This window comes from Epargyreus clarus, unplaced genomic scaffold (genome assembly GCF_041222505.1).
Source record: "Epargyreus clarus isolate Ecla_fem2 unplaced genomic scaffold, WU_Ecla_fem_2.2 ptg000023l, whole genome shotgun sequence".
NCBI lineage: Eukaryota > Metazoa > Arthropoda > Insecta > Lepidoptera > Hesperiidae > Epargyreus > Epargyreus clarus.
The window spans coordinates 14,800,866-14,818,344 of record NW_027332230.1 but is presented as its reverse complement, the minus strand read 5'-3'; the positions used below and the strand labels follow the sequence as shown (position 1 = coordinate 14,818,344).

Here is a 17,479-nt window from a genome sequence, read left to right as displayed (position 1 = left end):
TCTATACAACAAACCAGTATAATTTGAAATTTTACGATCTAACTGTTAAATCGTTATACAAGTTAGACAGTTGAATGGCTGCTATAATATCAAAAACTAAAATTTTTAAAAAGAATAAAAAATTTAGTTGTACGGAAGCCTTGCTGGTTTGACATGCACGTGGCCAATTTTTATGTTATACAATAAAATTCATTATTTAATACATTGCCAAAATTATATTTGTTTTATGAGTCCTACTTACTGACATGACCAAATTTTATTTCATTTTTTTTTAGTTTTAGGATCTCTTTAGGATTAGTTTTAGGATTTTATTATTATGGCGTACATAGTAATATATTCAATGTGGTAATTTAAATTATAAAATATTTAACACTAAGTAAGATATTCCTCTCATAATATCCATCATAAGGTTTAATTAAAACTCCATTACGTGTCATTAACGATTAATGAAAATCTAATGAATCTATCAACAAAAACTATGGAGAATCCAATTAAAACTTGTAAATTTGACATTGACACCGCATTCGAAACCCGAATAGGGTCGGCAAAAACGTAAGAAGTATCGATTGCGATACGATTCGTTCCGATCGTTACAGAATCGATTCGGACGAATTTCGCCTCGGAACACATTTGGCTGTGACATAACTAGTCATATTTACGCCATTGTAAACGATAACGAATGGTCGAATTCTAACTAAACGTAGTGAAGTTTAATAAAGTAGTTTAGTAGTATTTTTATGTTTTGATTTTATTTTATACCTCTTATTTTAGTTTTTACTACTAATTTTAATTCTTCAAAATGCTATGCGCATTTTTATCTATACCTATTATTTATTGATTAAATAAATGTATATAAAAATTTAATTGTATATAAGAGAGACATTCCAAAAAACAGAGGTTTCATACGTTTATCAATGCTTTCTCGATGGTCTGATGATGATAATGATAAAGGTCATTGCACTCAATTATATTCGGACTTAGTCAACCATTGATTTTCAGAAAGGAAAACATTATATTGAATATTAGATACATATATCATTTTACTTTATTGTTATTTAAACTTACTTATGACATAGTTCACATTAAGACGATAATATAAGTACGTTCCACTTATGATCCGTAACGTCCGGACGTTCAAGTGCTTATAATATAAATATTCATTTGAAATTCGCTGACACAAAACTAAGTTGTTCTACTAGCATTAGAATAATTTCCTAACCGCGCCGCTGGACCAGTTATGTAAGAACGAACGGTAACGGACACGATAAAAATACGGATAGCAGTAAATAGAACTTATTTTTCTCTGTTACTTATTGTTAGCAGCTAGTTGTCATACAAATAATTGTGTTTGAATAAATTATAACAAACAAACGTATATCATTAAGTAAAGTGACTATTTATTCTGTGCATTTCAATTGCTTATTACAGGGCTTATGTTTTTGAAAAAAAAAACAAATATATATGACGGTCATATTAACGGTTTCAGAGTTCATCTATATAGTACTCAAAACTTTCTACGATCTGACTTAAAAAAATATTTTTTTCTCTTTATTGATATTCCCGTCTTATCATATCACTAAAGAGAAAAATTAAGAAATAAAACTTAATTATCTATAGTCCCTAAATGTAGTCGTAAATATTGTTTGCTATACTTTCGACTACAGAAATCGCTTTCGTCGAGGTACAAAAAAATATTGATTAGAAAATTCTTGTAACCCTTAATTCCAAGTAAAATAACACTCGTGTCAATATCGTTTATCTAGCACTATTTTACATAGTGTTAAGATTATAATTACGTTACTAAGCATAGAAATTAATTTAATTACAATTCTGTTACTATTGTCCGACACTAGGTAATTATAACTTAACTTGACATTTAAAAATCAGTTCTGATTTACGGATATCGAGACTGTTGAGTTAAATTGACAAGACAATTATCCTTATGGTCGAGGTCACTAAACAATATGCCTTATACGATAAAGTTATAGTTTCAGCACCTACTATTTACACCAATTTTCTTTGTTTGCTGTAAGGCCTTAGCTTTACACCTAGTTTACATACTTGTTTATATACTTTCTTTATTATAATCATTTTTCTGTTACTTGAAGTACATACAGCTGTTATAACAAAATTGTCCTGTATATTATTTTTCATACCTCTTAGAGGTATACAAAATATAACTATAATACTATATATAAAGTTTAACCAATTATCATAATTAAAACTTGTCATTGTCAATCTTAAAACATAAACTATTTTCTTTCCTCTTATTGGGTATTTATAAACTACATTTTCATTTACAGTCTCAGTGTAATCGTTTGAAAATTTGTTTAAATAAGGTATAACTTAAGTAATGTTCAAGAGTTTTATGTAAACATAATTATACAAATTATATTTATAATTAGACCCTATTTTTTCCCTATGAATACTGCATATTCCAATTAAATGAAGATAACACTAACATATCCTATAAAATGATAACAGAGAAGACATGAAATTTTAAAACCATCTTTTGGTAACAAATCCACCAACAACTTTTTTTCTTATATTTTTATCTTATAAGTGCATACAAAATTATTGATTGCAACTAGATATCCTAAGAAATGTTAGTATGCAGATATATACAATGGATTACATTGTTACAGTATTACTTGATCTGATAATAAACGTATTAAAAGCCTCCAAGGCCGTTTTCGAAGGTACTGCGGTGAAAAGGAAGTGATTTTGACAATACAATGCATTGAGCCACAATAGGGCATAGAAACTAGAACTGTACTATAAAGATGCGTTATATTGCTCCAGATTGTGTCATAATAATATAGGTAGTTGAAGTAATTGATTCATTTACTCATCATCTGCGCTGCTGGTTATTTAAATTCGACCACTCATTTGTGGGGTCCGAGGTTCAATCCTATGAAAGAAAACATTGTAAGGAAACCTACACATTCTACACAACTAAGAGTTCTTTAAAAAAGTTCTATAAGGTGTTTGAAACCTACCAATTCACACGTGGCACTTGGCTAGTGTGGTGGACTATGAAGTAAACCGCTCTCACTCCGAGTGGAGGCCAGTACCTAACAGTGGGATAGTAATGGGTTAGCTAATATTATCGTAGATTTCTAGTTAAGGTTTACCATGTTTTCACATTTTTTTAATCCATGGTACCCATGTCACCTGCATCTTGTAGCGGAGCTAAGAGCGTAGGAAGCATAAATAGCGACAGAATAGAAATTAATAAATATTTAAAAGAGAACTGTATAAGGACGGAGAGTGGGTATGTCGACACATTGATACCTTATAGACACGATAATGCTTAACAAACTGGTTTCAGGGTTTACGTCAACGAGCCTACGTTACCCAACCAACCTGCGAGTAACCCGACGCTGTAGAGCTGAGCGCTAGGCGGAAGTTCTCCTCAATGAGCCAATCAAGAGCAGATGGCTATTTTATGAACTACTTCGTGAATTTTTGTATCATGTCATTAGCCTTCAGGTTTTAGAAAAACAGCGAGGAATTTTTATTCTTGACTTTCCTCCATCAAATCACTGTTTGTCAGTTCTCTTAATGATATAACTTCAGGACCTTCAAAGTAAGTGCATGAGAGCTTGAAGGAGTCAATGCCAAAGATGCTTTGCGATTTGGTTAGACTAGAATAATAAGGCGATTTTGACTACTTTCTATGATCTGCTAGAATGCCTTATAGTAAGTAACTTTGTGACAGGCAGGCGAACGCATTATAGAATATACCCGTTTACAAGATTCTGCAGGTCTTTTTTGTGATAAAGGGCAAATAATTAATCACCGAGCAAATAAAAAATAGTAAAAATGAGAAATGCTCAATGCTCATAGTACTCTAATGTATTAACTAACTCCAATTAACGCTACTAATAATAAATAATGGTAACAGAAATTACTTTTATAGGATGAAAACTGCACTAAATGCCTATGACAATTTGCCACTAGAACATCCAAATAAATACACTTTTCATTACTAATTCCAACACTACAAAGCAATTAATTCGTAAAACTCTGACTAAGAAGTTTGACGAAATACAGACAAAAATTATCTAAACAACTTTTAGTTCCCAACAACATTAAGCTAGCAGCAACGAACGGTCGCTAAGTATTCGTAAATAGCTCTAAATTAGCTCGCAGTCGCAATCAGTAAACGGCTGTATCACGACACGAATCGGCCACGTCGCCGTCGGTAGCTTGAATTGGTCAATATAACGTATTGATCATAAAACTAAAATTTTGAAATTATTATATACTTCCGACTCATATACAGCTTGTACAGAGCAACTGGCTATTTCGGAAATATTCTGTCCTTTCCATTTTATACCTCAACGAGTTGGAGTTTTGGTTGAAACTGAGAAAATGTAAATGGGAAATTATTAAGTCGACTACAGTGACACTTACTTAGTCATATTTTTTGGCGCTACACGAAGACACGTTGACATAAAGCTTAGAGTTCTCTCCTATAAAAGTACTGATAATACCCTGCAGTGAATCATACTCATTTAATTGGTAATGCCGTTTTATGATATATTCATCAAGTAAATAGTAAAAAGTAAAAACAAAATTATTCCGATGCCATCTAATTTTTTACAGGATGACCACATTCGAATAAATTGCAGATATATTGCAACGTATCTATGTTCAAGTTTTACCATATAAGGAGTAATCTTACATTGCGTGTATGTTTGTTGCATGGAAGTTTAATTATAAGTACATAATTAGTTCTGAACTACATTCATAACATTTAATATTAAATATTTATGTTAGTCCACTTGCCATACTCTACTTTTAAAGACAGCTGACAGATTATGCTCTTAATAGTTTTATTAAATAGTTGGATTATTTAATAATAATGTAGGTATTCAATATTTCGAGTAATCATTGTGATATGAAATATCATTATTGGATAGAATTGTTAAAGTTTGTAACTTAAAGTCCACACCCAGAATACATCAAAACACACAAAGACAACTACACACACAACAACTAATTAGAGGTCTACCTGTCCGAAACAAAACTGGAAACCTCTGCGTTTCAGATCGGTATAGTGACCACTGCGTCCCGCGGGTCGTTGTATTAGTGCTTAGTGTTTATATCTCAACTTCAGTCAATACTAGTTCGACATTCCAACACGTTCGGTACCCCGCTGAGATCAGATGTCAAGCAACGATGGTTTTAAAATAATCAACGAAAAGTATTTACAAATAAATGTTTGCGTAAAATGAATTCTGATCTAAATAAATAATCGTAAAGCAAATTTTTATTACGTTTCAGTTGGCTTTTACGACAAAATACAGCTGAAGTGGGTGAAATACATTGTTGTAAATTTAACTATACTTAAATATGACAATTTATGCCCTTTGACATTTATTACAAATTGCGTATTTATTATTTCTAATAGAGGAGGAATTAAACCCATGAAAAGGGCAGACGCATATTTCCAAGAAGTTATTACAATCATATTCATTAAAATTTCGTGTCTTTTATAGAGGTGTAATAATGGACTTTAACCTACTCTACGACTGTCGTAAGGTAATGATCACTCGACCATACTTTATTACCACTATTTCTGACCCATACGACATATTCTATCAAGCTATTATTTTGAAATTGCGATTTCAACGAAAATATTAAAAGGAAAATTTCAGCATTTATAAAATTGCGTAAAATTATGTAGGCTAATCTCGACGGCGGTCATTGGACCATGCGAGTGGCGGATAATATGCCTCCGACGGTAATTGCCTCGCGTGCTGTACGCCACGAGGTGTCACGAAGACGAATCATCGTACATCTCATGCTATTATCGAAAGTAATCATGCAAGCACTAGGTTTGATGGGTCGATGACCTATATACATATATTCCGTTATTCTTAAAAACAACAAATTAGGTTAATATAACCAAGACGATAGGACTGACTTGAATGAAAGATCGTAGATGAGCCCCAGAAAATCGTGAATAAAATATAAAGCTTATATTTCCCTTTGTACAAGTCGCTGCATTATTTATATGATAACTTAAGGATTCTAAGACGAAGAAATCAAAGACTGCCTTAAGTATCTTACAAATTTCAAGTTTCGATCCTAATGTCCATATCTTAATTAGAAGTTCTAATTCTCAAAGGACAAAAGATATGTCCACATTCGTTGGACTTTACTGTAAGGGATATTCACAACTAACCAAGTGTAATTACGTGAGTGTCGTACAAGATTATTATTTTTAAATTTTGGTTTGACCGATATATTATATTCCTAAAAATACATAATAATTTCATTTACTACTATTTATTTAACCACCATAATGAACTAGCAAATATTCTGAGCTATGAAACAGTTGAGTTTTGTTTCCATTCCCACGATTTAGAAGAATCTAACGACACTAAATCTAAATCTAAATCCATTAAGCCATTTTGACTCTAGGGATTTTTTTCACGTCAAATAATGAGACTCGAAAAAATCACCCTTCACAGTCGAATGATAAGAAAGTTACATCTTACTTAATTTTCACTAGAATCTCATAAGAGCGATTTAAATAGCATTTATTAAGCGTTGATATCGCATTAATTCAGACTTTCTAAGCAGCCACTGACCGCCTGATTCTCGTAATTGTAAGCAATTTCGTTTTCTGTCGTTGATACGCACACGCTACTGGTCACACTTTGTCTAATTGATTTAGCACTTGGTAAGATCATTAACAACTACTTTCCGCGAATTTGTCTGCGTTTTGCCCAAAGTTTTGCTTTTTGTGATAAATCTTTTTGGTTGTATTACTATAAATAAAAGTAAGTTTGAGCTCTGGGATTGAAACCCTCTCACACTCAGATTTTTGGATTTCATATGTATTTTGGAAAAAATATTATTGCTTGCTTTAACATGGTATAAAATTTTATTGAAGGTGGTAGAACCTTTTGTGGCTCGACTCCGGCACTGCCACACCTAATTCTGCCTCATAACAGCAGTGTTAAGCACTGCTGTGTTCCGGTTTGACCTCAGGTAGGAATACCTAGGGTTGATTACAGATGTCCATGGGCGGCAGTAGCCACTTACTATGCAGGTGGACTGCATGCTCGTCTGCTACTCCTATATTATAAAAAAAACATTGATATAAAACACGCAATAGTGTAAGTGTGTGTAACACGAGGGTCCAAGATTCGAGATTCTGTTCAGTCATATATCGATATCATGACTTTTTATTTCTATCCTAGATGTCTATGGCACGCACGACGCAAATAATTCTAATCTGGCGCTTTATAGATTTATCATTATTATTATTTACCTGTTCTTATAAAGATATTTATTACACTTTTAAAAATAAATGTTAGTTGTAAATGTTAGTAGTTGTTGAATTACAAAAATCTATTTATTGTGACAAAAATAAATAGGTACTTCACGTGACTCACTTCACTGCTAACAGTTATAATTTCATTGAAAACAAACTCAGTACAGCTAAAAGTCCTTGTAAAAGCAAACATAACTTAGTAAGCTATTAGCTAAATAGACTAATAAATATTTGTCGCCGTATATTTTTATTATTATTATCTATGTTATGATAGTGGTAAATGAGCACGCCTACCCGATATTAAGTGGTCGCCACCCATTTAAGGACATCTCTAATCAACCGTAGATATATTTGGAAACCTACATGCATTTTGATTACAGAATCTTTCATAACACGGTCTAAACTGAAAAGCGCCATATCTTTAAAACATAACGATCCTCGTCACGATATAATAAAAAAAGAGGGTGAGGCCATTTTAGTTGAAGCTGGTTACAAATCAAAAAATAACCTATGTCGAAATTAAGCTAATACAGCTGCAATATGGGATCACAGGGAAGTCACGAGGGGGTAAGGGTAATATACTAACTTGATAGTTCATTCGTCTCTGGATCGACATATATATAACTAATTTAGTATCGCATATTTCAATTAGTTTACATAACTTAGTGTACATAGTTTTTCGTTTACACATACGTATGAAGTTAATATGAAAATATTCCTCAGCTATAAAAGCTAAGCTTAACTAAGTAAGCTTTTTTGTATCGGACAAATCTTCTAAAGATACCCAACCTTCCTGGAGAAAGGATGGGGTTATGATAAATGTCTACCCACAAAAACCCTCTCGATGTCCTCATTGCACATAAAGAGAAGCAACGTAATCTCAAAATGAATGCAAACTTACCACATAATCTGCAACCGACTTCAAACCAATAGCCCCCGCTAAACAGTTATAATTTTAATGTTGTCTCAATATATTTATATATTTTTAGTACTATTATATTGTTATAATATTAAAAATCCGGGGGATATACATCCCCTTGAGAAATTACCCGGGCAAAGAGGGTACCCTCGAGGCCCGAATAATCTCTACCCATCTTGCTTGCTCTTGCTTCAAACCATTCAAACGTACCTCTAATATACCTAAAAATATATTTAAGCCACTAAAACTAAAATAAACAGACCAACTGACTATAACCACAGCCGATCAACAGCCTTGGTAGTTGACCGCTGTCAGCACTGTCGCCGTGTCACTATTTATAACAATTTATATTGTGTACGCACTAAGTTTTGCGCACGGATATTACCTCTCGTAGTAGCTTCAATAGTTCACGTTAAAACACAAATTTTATAAATGCAAAAACAACTTTGTTTCGCTTTTAAATGTCTAAACCGATTTTCGTTACACTTGATATGATGATAGATTTGAGCCATGAGAAGGTCTACAGACTTCTTTTTTAGAAAACTCACTTATAAAGTTTGAACGTCATGTTTTTGAAATACGAATATAATAATTAATGTTTAGGCTAATAATGACTTAATGAAAGTAGGGTCAAACGAAAAAACCAATTCATCAAATGCTAGTATTAAAAATCGCAGTCGACGCCATAGGCATTTGGTAACAAGTAATGAAATAATATTCAAAGTAAAATATAAGATTACGGATTACTTTGCATTTATAACAACGACAATCTCGATATATTTAATTACTTAGTTTTTAACGGAAGCTCAAAAATAATTAACTAAAGTAGATTTATCTTTTAATCAAGACTGTAGGTCAAGTAGTCCAATTACTTAAATTGTATTGCAAATTTTTAAGCAATTTATTTCTTACTTTATAACATACAAACATACTGAACAACCGAACTATCTACTTAGTGTAAGCAGGTCTAGCTAACAGTATTCAATAAATAAACTTACCAATAAAAGTCATTCTAAGAACAGAACAATGTATTATTGCATTACGTGTAAGGTCTTTTAAAGTGGAACGAAAGACAAAGTAGTAAAGAAACTACAACATTAGACAAGTGAATAACAGTTTTATAACAAAAATATGGTAAACAAATATTAGAGGAAATATTAGGTCAACAATAAACAAATATTAGGTCTTACCCATTATATTCAAATAGATTCAGGTAATTGCTAAAGATACCACGAGAAATTATAAAGCCAATAAAATAAATTAATTAATTATATATAATTAATTCATAAGTGTTAGAAGTCTAAATGTACCAAGGATCCACATTTTCATTGCATACCCTGTAACTTTGTTGAAAGCTGAATTAGTTAACCTGGTTTCTTTAATATAACGAGAATAATGTGCTATAAACTTAGACCACAAAGAGTTCTGTAACGTTCAATATACTTAATGTATTATATAAATAACACACAATAGATCTAAAACCCACTAGAGAATGGATTGTAAATATAAAAATACATATACGAGCACTTGTTGCCTTACATATAAATATTTTAAAGTAACATTTTAAAGTAACAGCTGACTAAATCGAATTAAAGTTATTTCAACCTCTTACTTATCACTTATATTCAATTTAGCGTATATTTGCTTTTGGAATTGCAACAGCCATTGCGCCAAAATTGAAAGGTACAATTGATAAAAGTAACTATATTGCGTCTCAATTATACATGAACGTATGACACTATATTTGCTTAATAAAATTAATACGAGATGACTGTCCGAAAGAATTATTTTGAATAGTTTTATTTCTTTAAGTAAAATGAAGTCCTTGGTTTATCGAAGGTAACGTGCACAACAAGTCTAACTATACTAGAAATATAATAAAACATAAAACCACTGCTTAAAAATATAGCCTATGTCACTCTCACAATTAGACGAAATCAACGACAACATACAATATGTTAAAATTCGTTATGCCGTTTGGGCTGCAGAGTATGCCAAACTCTTATATCTACGTTTTCACTCCTACATCATGTTAGCGTAATATGAAATAGACGCGTCCAACGATCGTTTTATAAAACGGAAGTACTGTAATCGAATGACGACTTACGTCTGGAATAAAGTCTTACATAAAATAAAGTCTTAATTTCACTAATCGTATAAAATTTACGGAATAGTCGTGTAATTTGCGGAGGATTTTCACATTATTGGTACAAGGAGAGCATTGTCCAACAGTGGAAAATTCTGATTGCCGAAACCTAATGGTAAATTCAGGTTCTTTGTGTTCTTGAAATTCGAATAACAACGATACGGTGTTCAACTACCTACGTAATAGCACTAAATCGTTTCTAGATAAAGGTTGTAGTAATTATATGAGAAAATATTGCTTTAAATGGTAAAAACTTTTGTTATAAAACTAGTTATCAGCTCGCCCGGATTAAAGTACAATTTAGTACCTTTTTACCTTGACAATAAAGTGAAAATATCGATCAAGATCACGTTTTGAGTAGCGGAAGCAGGCACACAATTGTTAATCTGAGCTACAGGTGCGATTATAAACATGCGTATTACCGGAACCGTTAAATCAAAATAGAACAAACATATTCTTCCTTATCTGACTCAGGGGATAAGGAATTTTAGGTACATTTATCTATATGCATGTCTGGTAACTTAACAGCTTTTTCTGCTAAGGGTCTCTATACGTTTGGTCAAATGGGAGTTTATTATTTGTTTAGCTAAATATGTAATAATAGTAGTAAGTAGATACTTTCTGAAAAAGTAAATTGCAAATACTCAGCCAGAATCAAGAATTTAACAATCATGTTAACTTCCAAAAATATTATTATTAGAACCGCAACTAACGGCACACTTATAACATGAGCGTTATAAAATTAGAAATCGGAATAAATTTTGGTATCCGTAGCGATAAATCACATGGCGATTGTCAAACATAACTAAGCCTCAACCTTCGAATTGCGGTTGGCTGCACGAGGAAATCAGACTTATTGCGTTCAAGTTATTTAACAGTCTTTATACTATTAGCTGTATCTACTGTTACTACAGGATCCTTGCGACTTGGTTCATGTATTTTTAGAAACCAGACACAATTTAATTATAAGGTACCACTAGCCTTCCAATACAAATACGATTTTAGAGAAAAAGCCAAACAAATCGTATATATTAAATAACTCAGGAAATGTAGCCTTGCTTAGAGTTATTACATGGTTATGGTATTTTTACAGTGGAATGCCGTTAGATTGACACTTATTCTCCCTTCCTGTTGATGTTGAGGACATGACGAAAGAATAAAAACAAGGAGATAAGCAGCAGCGTTCACCAAAGAACATAATATCTTGATCATCACCATACCAATATGCGTAGACTAACGCTATCACCGAGCGCGGTGATTACCGCAGTACAGTAAAGTATTTATATGGGCCATTTAGTGAGCGCCATTTATTTGATGCTTATTTCCATTAATAGTAAGTAGAATCTCTTACCTGAGGGGTTCGGAGAGCGCTGGTGACGACGATTAGCAGCGTCAGCGCGGCTGCGCTCCACCACACACCGGCTCGCATCCTTCTACTGAAAACAAAATAATTGCATTAATAAAATTATTAAAAAAAATAAAATTCTTAACCTTACCATGCCTTAGATATAGAAAATCAACAGATTTTTTTTATGATATAGGAGTAGCAGACGAGCATGCAGTCTACCTGATGGTATGTGGCTACTGCAGCCCATGGACAACTGTATTCAAACCCAGATAGGATTAGATATTCCTACCTGAGGTCGGCCACCGATGCGCCGCTACCCGTAAGGAATAAGCTGGAACGCCTCGGAAAAGTATGTCTCCCTTACCACACCCTTCAAAACGTAACACAGCAGCGCCTAACACCTGCTGTTATTAGGCAGAAATAGGTGTGGCGGTGGTGCCGTCGGAGTCCAACCACAAAGAGTTTTACCTCCTTCAATATATTCAATTCAATATATTCAAGATATTACTGGGAGTAACAAAGTGAATTCGTGTTTTGAAAACTATCAAACTTGACATTCAGAATGCTAATCCCTTTGTAGAATGTCGTATACCTACATATAATGTGAGAATTCCTCACAAACCTACATCATCTCATCTACATACTCGAAGGTACATCGCTGGCGTTGTAGGTGAATTTGATATTCCACGGATACCTTTCGAAATTATAATATAAACTACAAAACCTCCTGGCATGACGCCAAATACGATAGGACCAACATTTTTTATGTTCTATACTGGCGACCGGTCTAACGAGAGAATCTCTTTAATGGTGTACCATGCTGAGGGATCATCAACAAAAAAAAAAAAAAAAAAAATAGTAGAACAATTATAAATGTAGATTTCTATTCTAAGTTTGGTCGTTTTTGTATCCATGGTATCCACGACACACTGAAATATGTAGGGCTATAAGCATAGAAAGTATTATATATTGAGTGACTTGTAGAAATACGCAATGATCCCGCATTCGATCCACGTAGCTACCAACTTTGATCAATGATTAATGATACGAGTGATGAATATTCATTTCATAATCGCATTTCTAATTAGGACAGTATTATGAGTTATGTAGAAAGGCAAGATATTTTACGGAAGCAGAAAATTTTGGTTAATATTTCAGCATAGCTATAATTATTTAAACAAATGTTGATGTTATATTATTACGTGTGAAACTCAAATACCATTTAATCATGAAAATCTTTGGCATATGTACACCATGTCGAAGAAGATGGTGTGGTAAAGGAGGCTTACGGGTATTTTTTCCAGCTTAGTCCTCAGGGGTAGCGGCGCATCTGTGGGTGACCTCAGGTAGGAATATCTAATCCTATCTGGGGTTGATTACAGATATTCATGGGTGACAGTAGCCACTTACCATCAGGTACCCTGCATGCTCGTCTGCTCCTATATTATAAAAAAACATGTCAAAGAGTCACGCAATTCATTTTACATACAACGATAATTTAAATCATAATTCAAAGTTCACACATAAATCGCAGGCGGAAACTACGAGTAGTATTAAAACACACATAAATAAATCACTCTGTTTACGGCAACGCGTCTCATCAATACAGACCACTTTCACTATCAAAACATACTCACTTTCTTTTGGAACCATGTGTAATATTACACGGCATCTGTCGTTCGCGACGTGAATTAAATAATCATATCATTAATTCACGTTTCATTAGATAACTGTATAATATTCCCTTTAACGGTAACGGAAAACAACGTTAAACATACCATAGAACAGAGAAACAAGAAACATACGCCCTAAGAGGTCATTACAGAGAGACTTACTAATTCATATTTTGTATGATAAAATAAATAATAATGTAGTTTAATGTAAGAAAATTGAAGGATGTTATCTTTAATATTATTTAAGGATGTCTTAATATTCTTCATATTCGTCTTCTTAATATTCATCTGAATAGTCTTAATTATAGCTAAATTCAATTTGTCATTTTTAGTTAGACATTAAATTACTTTTACTTTTGAGTACAACAAGATTACTTATAAATAATTGAATGAAATCTATTTATTTTTTGCTATTTACGTCAAGGTCATCGATCCAGCCACACGCCCTCAATCTTTCACATCAACGTCTATCTAACAGCTACCAGCTACTAACTGGCAGCTTTTCTCAGCAGCGCACGCGATTCTCCGGAATGCGCGCCGCAATCGCTTTCGCCGGCCACTGACCAGCCCCGATGCCATGTGGAGCGGTGACGTGGCTGATGTAACGTTCTGATTGTCTCGAGTTTGAGCAACGCTGCCCCACAATTGTACTAGTCAAACGAGGTTCGCGTTAAACGGCCCGTAATTGTTCTATAGGTAGAGTTCGCAATAATTGCTCTGTACGATGGCCACGATAGGGATTGCGAATTACCAGCCAACTATGTCAGTGTATGGATGGATGGGTTTTAAAATTGTTGGTTTATAGTTGGTAACTGTCACATTTAATTACTAACCAATGGTATGTTCGAAATTAGTGCATACGTTTGCTTTGCACAAGGCATGCGCAATTGCCACAATTGGTTGCAAGTGAAAATACTAATGGTTAATTGTAAATGAAACTAACAAAAATGTACAGCGACATTGGTAGGCTTAGCTAGCCCTTTCAAAATAGCCTTGTAAAACTAAAATGAATTAAAAAAAATCCGTAGGTACAAATTGTGGTCCTACTTTTTGAGATCCGTCTACACATATTGGTTTTTTGGTAAATTCAAAAAGAAGTATCCAGAATCATTAAAGTTAAGATCGATCACCTTGAAGTGCGTCGTGAGCCAAACGACTACTTTCTCCGGTTTCCTTGCACTCGACACGTAATTATGACGAGGCTGAAAATATAACTTTACGTATACAAATACCTATATGTAACCAATAATATATTGAAACGCAAGCTTTCTTTGCCATTACCAAAAATGTATGCTTAACATTATATAGGATAGATATGTGATACGAGATCACATTATCTATATTGGTTCGTCAAAATATCTCTTGCTATAAAACTCAAACATTGATTATGGAGTTTCTTGCGCCGCTTCTTCTCCATAGCGAAATACCTTCCGAAGCGGTGGTAGTTTGTTGACTTTCAAAAAGTATTCTATATGAATCAATTTTGAATAAATGAGATTTGAGATTTGAATTAAATCCGTATAAATGGAATTTATACGGATGTTCCGTATGAGTTTCCTATATTTCGAAGGTGACACTTTCAGGCTTTATAAGAAATGAAAGCTTGAACCGATATAATATAAAATTATAAATCATTATTGTAAGTTGAACGAGAAAAGTTCTAGCGAAATATCCAGTAAATTCCTGAAATAATATTCGAATTCTTTAAATAAATACAAGTCATGTCTTGTTAGTATTTATTTAGCATCGTATTGCTAAATGCAACAATGAGACGATAAATGCTATACAAACTCAAAAATTGAAAGTACGAATTTTGTTTATTATGCGTACACCTAATGTTCAAGTTAGCGGTAGTTAACAAAGGTTCTAACCTATTATATATTTAACCTTAACCAATCAACTCTGTAGACCTAAATTAGACTATTTACTCTATAATATCAACACCAATATTTTAAGGACAAGTGCTGAATATAATTTGTTAATTTTGTACCCCTAGGTATAAACAAGCTATCGTCGAATTTAAATAACTCAATTTAAAATTTACATTAAAAAAAAAAACATTATTTTTAAGGAAGATCGTCGAAACGAAAAGTTGGGAAAAATGGTACAGGCTCCTGACAATGACTTGTTAATAATGAGAGATGCGTTAATAAGTTCATGGTATGTATATCTATTCTTCAATATATATTTTTTAAAAGCTCAGTAGTGTAAATAATATATTAGCACAGATTTTTATGCAAACGAGACCAAACGATCTATGCAGAACATAGGTTGTTAGCAGCTATTCAAGCAATTTGAAGGTCTACATTAAACAAATTGTCCACTCAAATACAATTGTTGAACAGAATTGTTGAAATTCTAATTAAGCAGTACAACCTAAATCAACTGGCACTGGAGTCGTTCGCTCCAAGGCTTTTTGGCATTTTTGTGGCTTTTGGCATAATTGTGTACAAAGCCATAATAATTCTTGACAGAAACTATACAAACCCCATGAAAGTCGAGTTTTAAATTTCTTCGGTGGAACAAATAACTATTTTTAATTTTAATAAAACAACAAAAAGTTCAAAACACTTCATATTTTAAACACGAATATACAGCTGTAAAAATATGAAATGTACTTCAGACAACATTTTATTATATTTCCCAATTCATTACACATAACAGCCTTTCTCATTTCAAATCCATTCTAAATGTTATCCAAGTTAACGTTCTTTGAAAATCAACTCTTCCAAAGACATTCTTTGTTTAACTACAAACGACTTCCAGTGGTTTCGTTAACTCAAAGCTTAACACGTGCCGTATTTGTTTTTACTGAGCTCTTTGTCAAGTGTATGACTAATTAACGACTTGTCAGTCAGTTAGCTGATTGTTTGTAACTGTTGACATAACTAGAACAGTTATACAAAGTAAGCCTATTTGGCTAACCGTAAGTACAGAAAGAATGATTTATGAAATGGATGTTTTTGTGGTAGAATGTAAATAGACATGGTATTTTTGTAACATGGGAAATTAGCTGAAGTTCTCTAGACATTAGCCTTTTTGTATCATGTCAAAAATTACCATTTAGGTTACCTGATGTTGAGTAATAATTTTCACCCATTGTCTTCAACATCGTTGACCTGTTATTACCCTTCTACTGGAGATTCTCGTCGCAGAGAAACAAAATTTTGGAGTATAGTCTACTACGCCACTCGAGTGCTGATTTGTAAACAGTGGAGATTAGACCATTAGATTAGTAGACACATAAACTTAGGTAATTACATTTGAATTTTACTATAAATGGCTATCTATAGTCTATCTTTATAGTGGCTCTATGGTCTCTCAGTTGATTTTAATCTGGATAATTCTACCGTCTTACCCACCGTATATAACAATAGTCCAGCACTAAAGCGTCCATAGCCTCAAGTAAAAGTTAATTAATAATATTATACAATACAAGGTACCGCAATTCTGTAAACGTAATTATTTTAAAAGTTCCCATACTAGAAAGCAAATAGAGATTAACAGCATCTTTAGAAATTTATAAACAAAACGTGGAAAACTTCTTAAAGAAAGTTTTATAATAAATGTAATATTTAGATAGAACATGCATAATATGTTCATGTTACTATATTTTCTATGTTTTTGATATCTACGAGACAGTAACAGAGGTGTTTTAAAAAATATGAATATAATACAGCTCGTTCACGTAAACGTAACATTCTCAAACATAAATTTTATACCTGCTTAATCCACGAAGCCATTTGGGCGGCTAATAACAAAATATAAAATAAGTTATTTTACAATTAAACACAAAATAATTTTGGGGCAGTAAACTGATCTAGAAAGTTCGCTTTCTCTGTAAAAGCTATCACAAACCAATACAATATACATAATTATACTCGTACATTTGATTTAACTTTTAAATAGTTTCAGTTCAAAATTATATTGTAATGAATACGATTTTTGTTGAATATGTATACGATATCAAGTGAAAGGTTGCGTTTAAATAGCGTGTGTATTATAGTAATTAGATTTCCTAATTTGTCAAAACAACTACAATTTGCGTAATTATTATCTTTTATTTATTACAATGACGAACGGAAATGCGTTTTGTTAG

General features: G+C 32.8%; 1 protein-coding gene across 13 annotated transcripts in view; it reads right to left on the bottom strand.

Annotated features, from left to right (window-relative positions):
- Positions 1-17,479, bottom strand: part of LOC140751561 (uncharacterized) — a 118,687-nt gene that overhangs the window by 83,016 nt on the left and 18,192 nt on the right. For 12 of the 13 annotated variants that reach the window (XM_073085475.1, XM_073085473.1, XM_073085480.1 and 9 more), the window contains exon 3: positions 11,711-11,795. In XM_073085475.1, the coding sequence (XP_072941576.1) occupies positions 11,711-11,788 (78 nt within the window). In that variant the 5' untranslated portion in view covers positions 11,789-11,795. The remainder of the gene's footprint in view (positions 1-11,710; positions 11,796-17,479) is intronic. The other variant, XM_073085474.1, reaches the window with a different exon arrangement.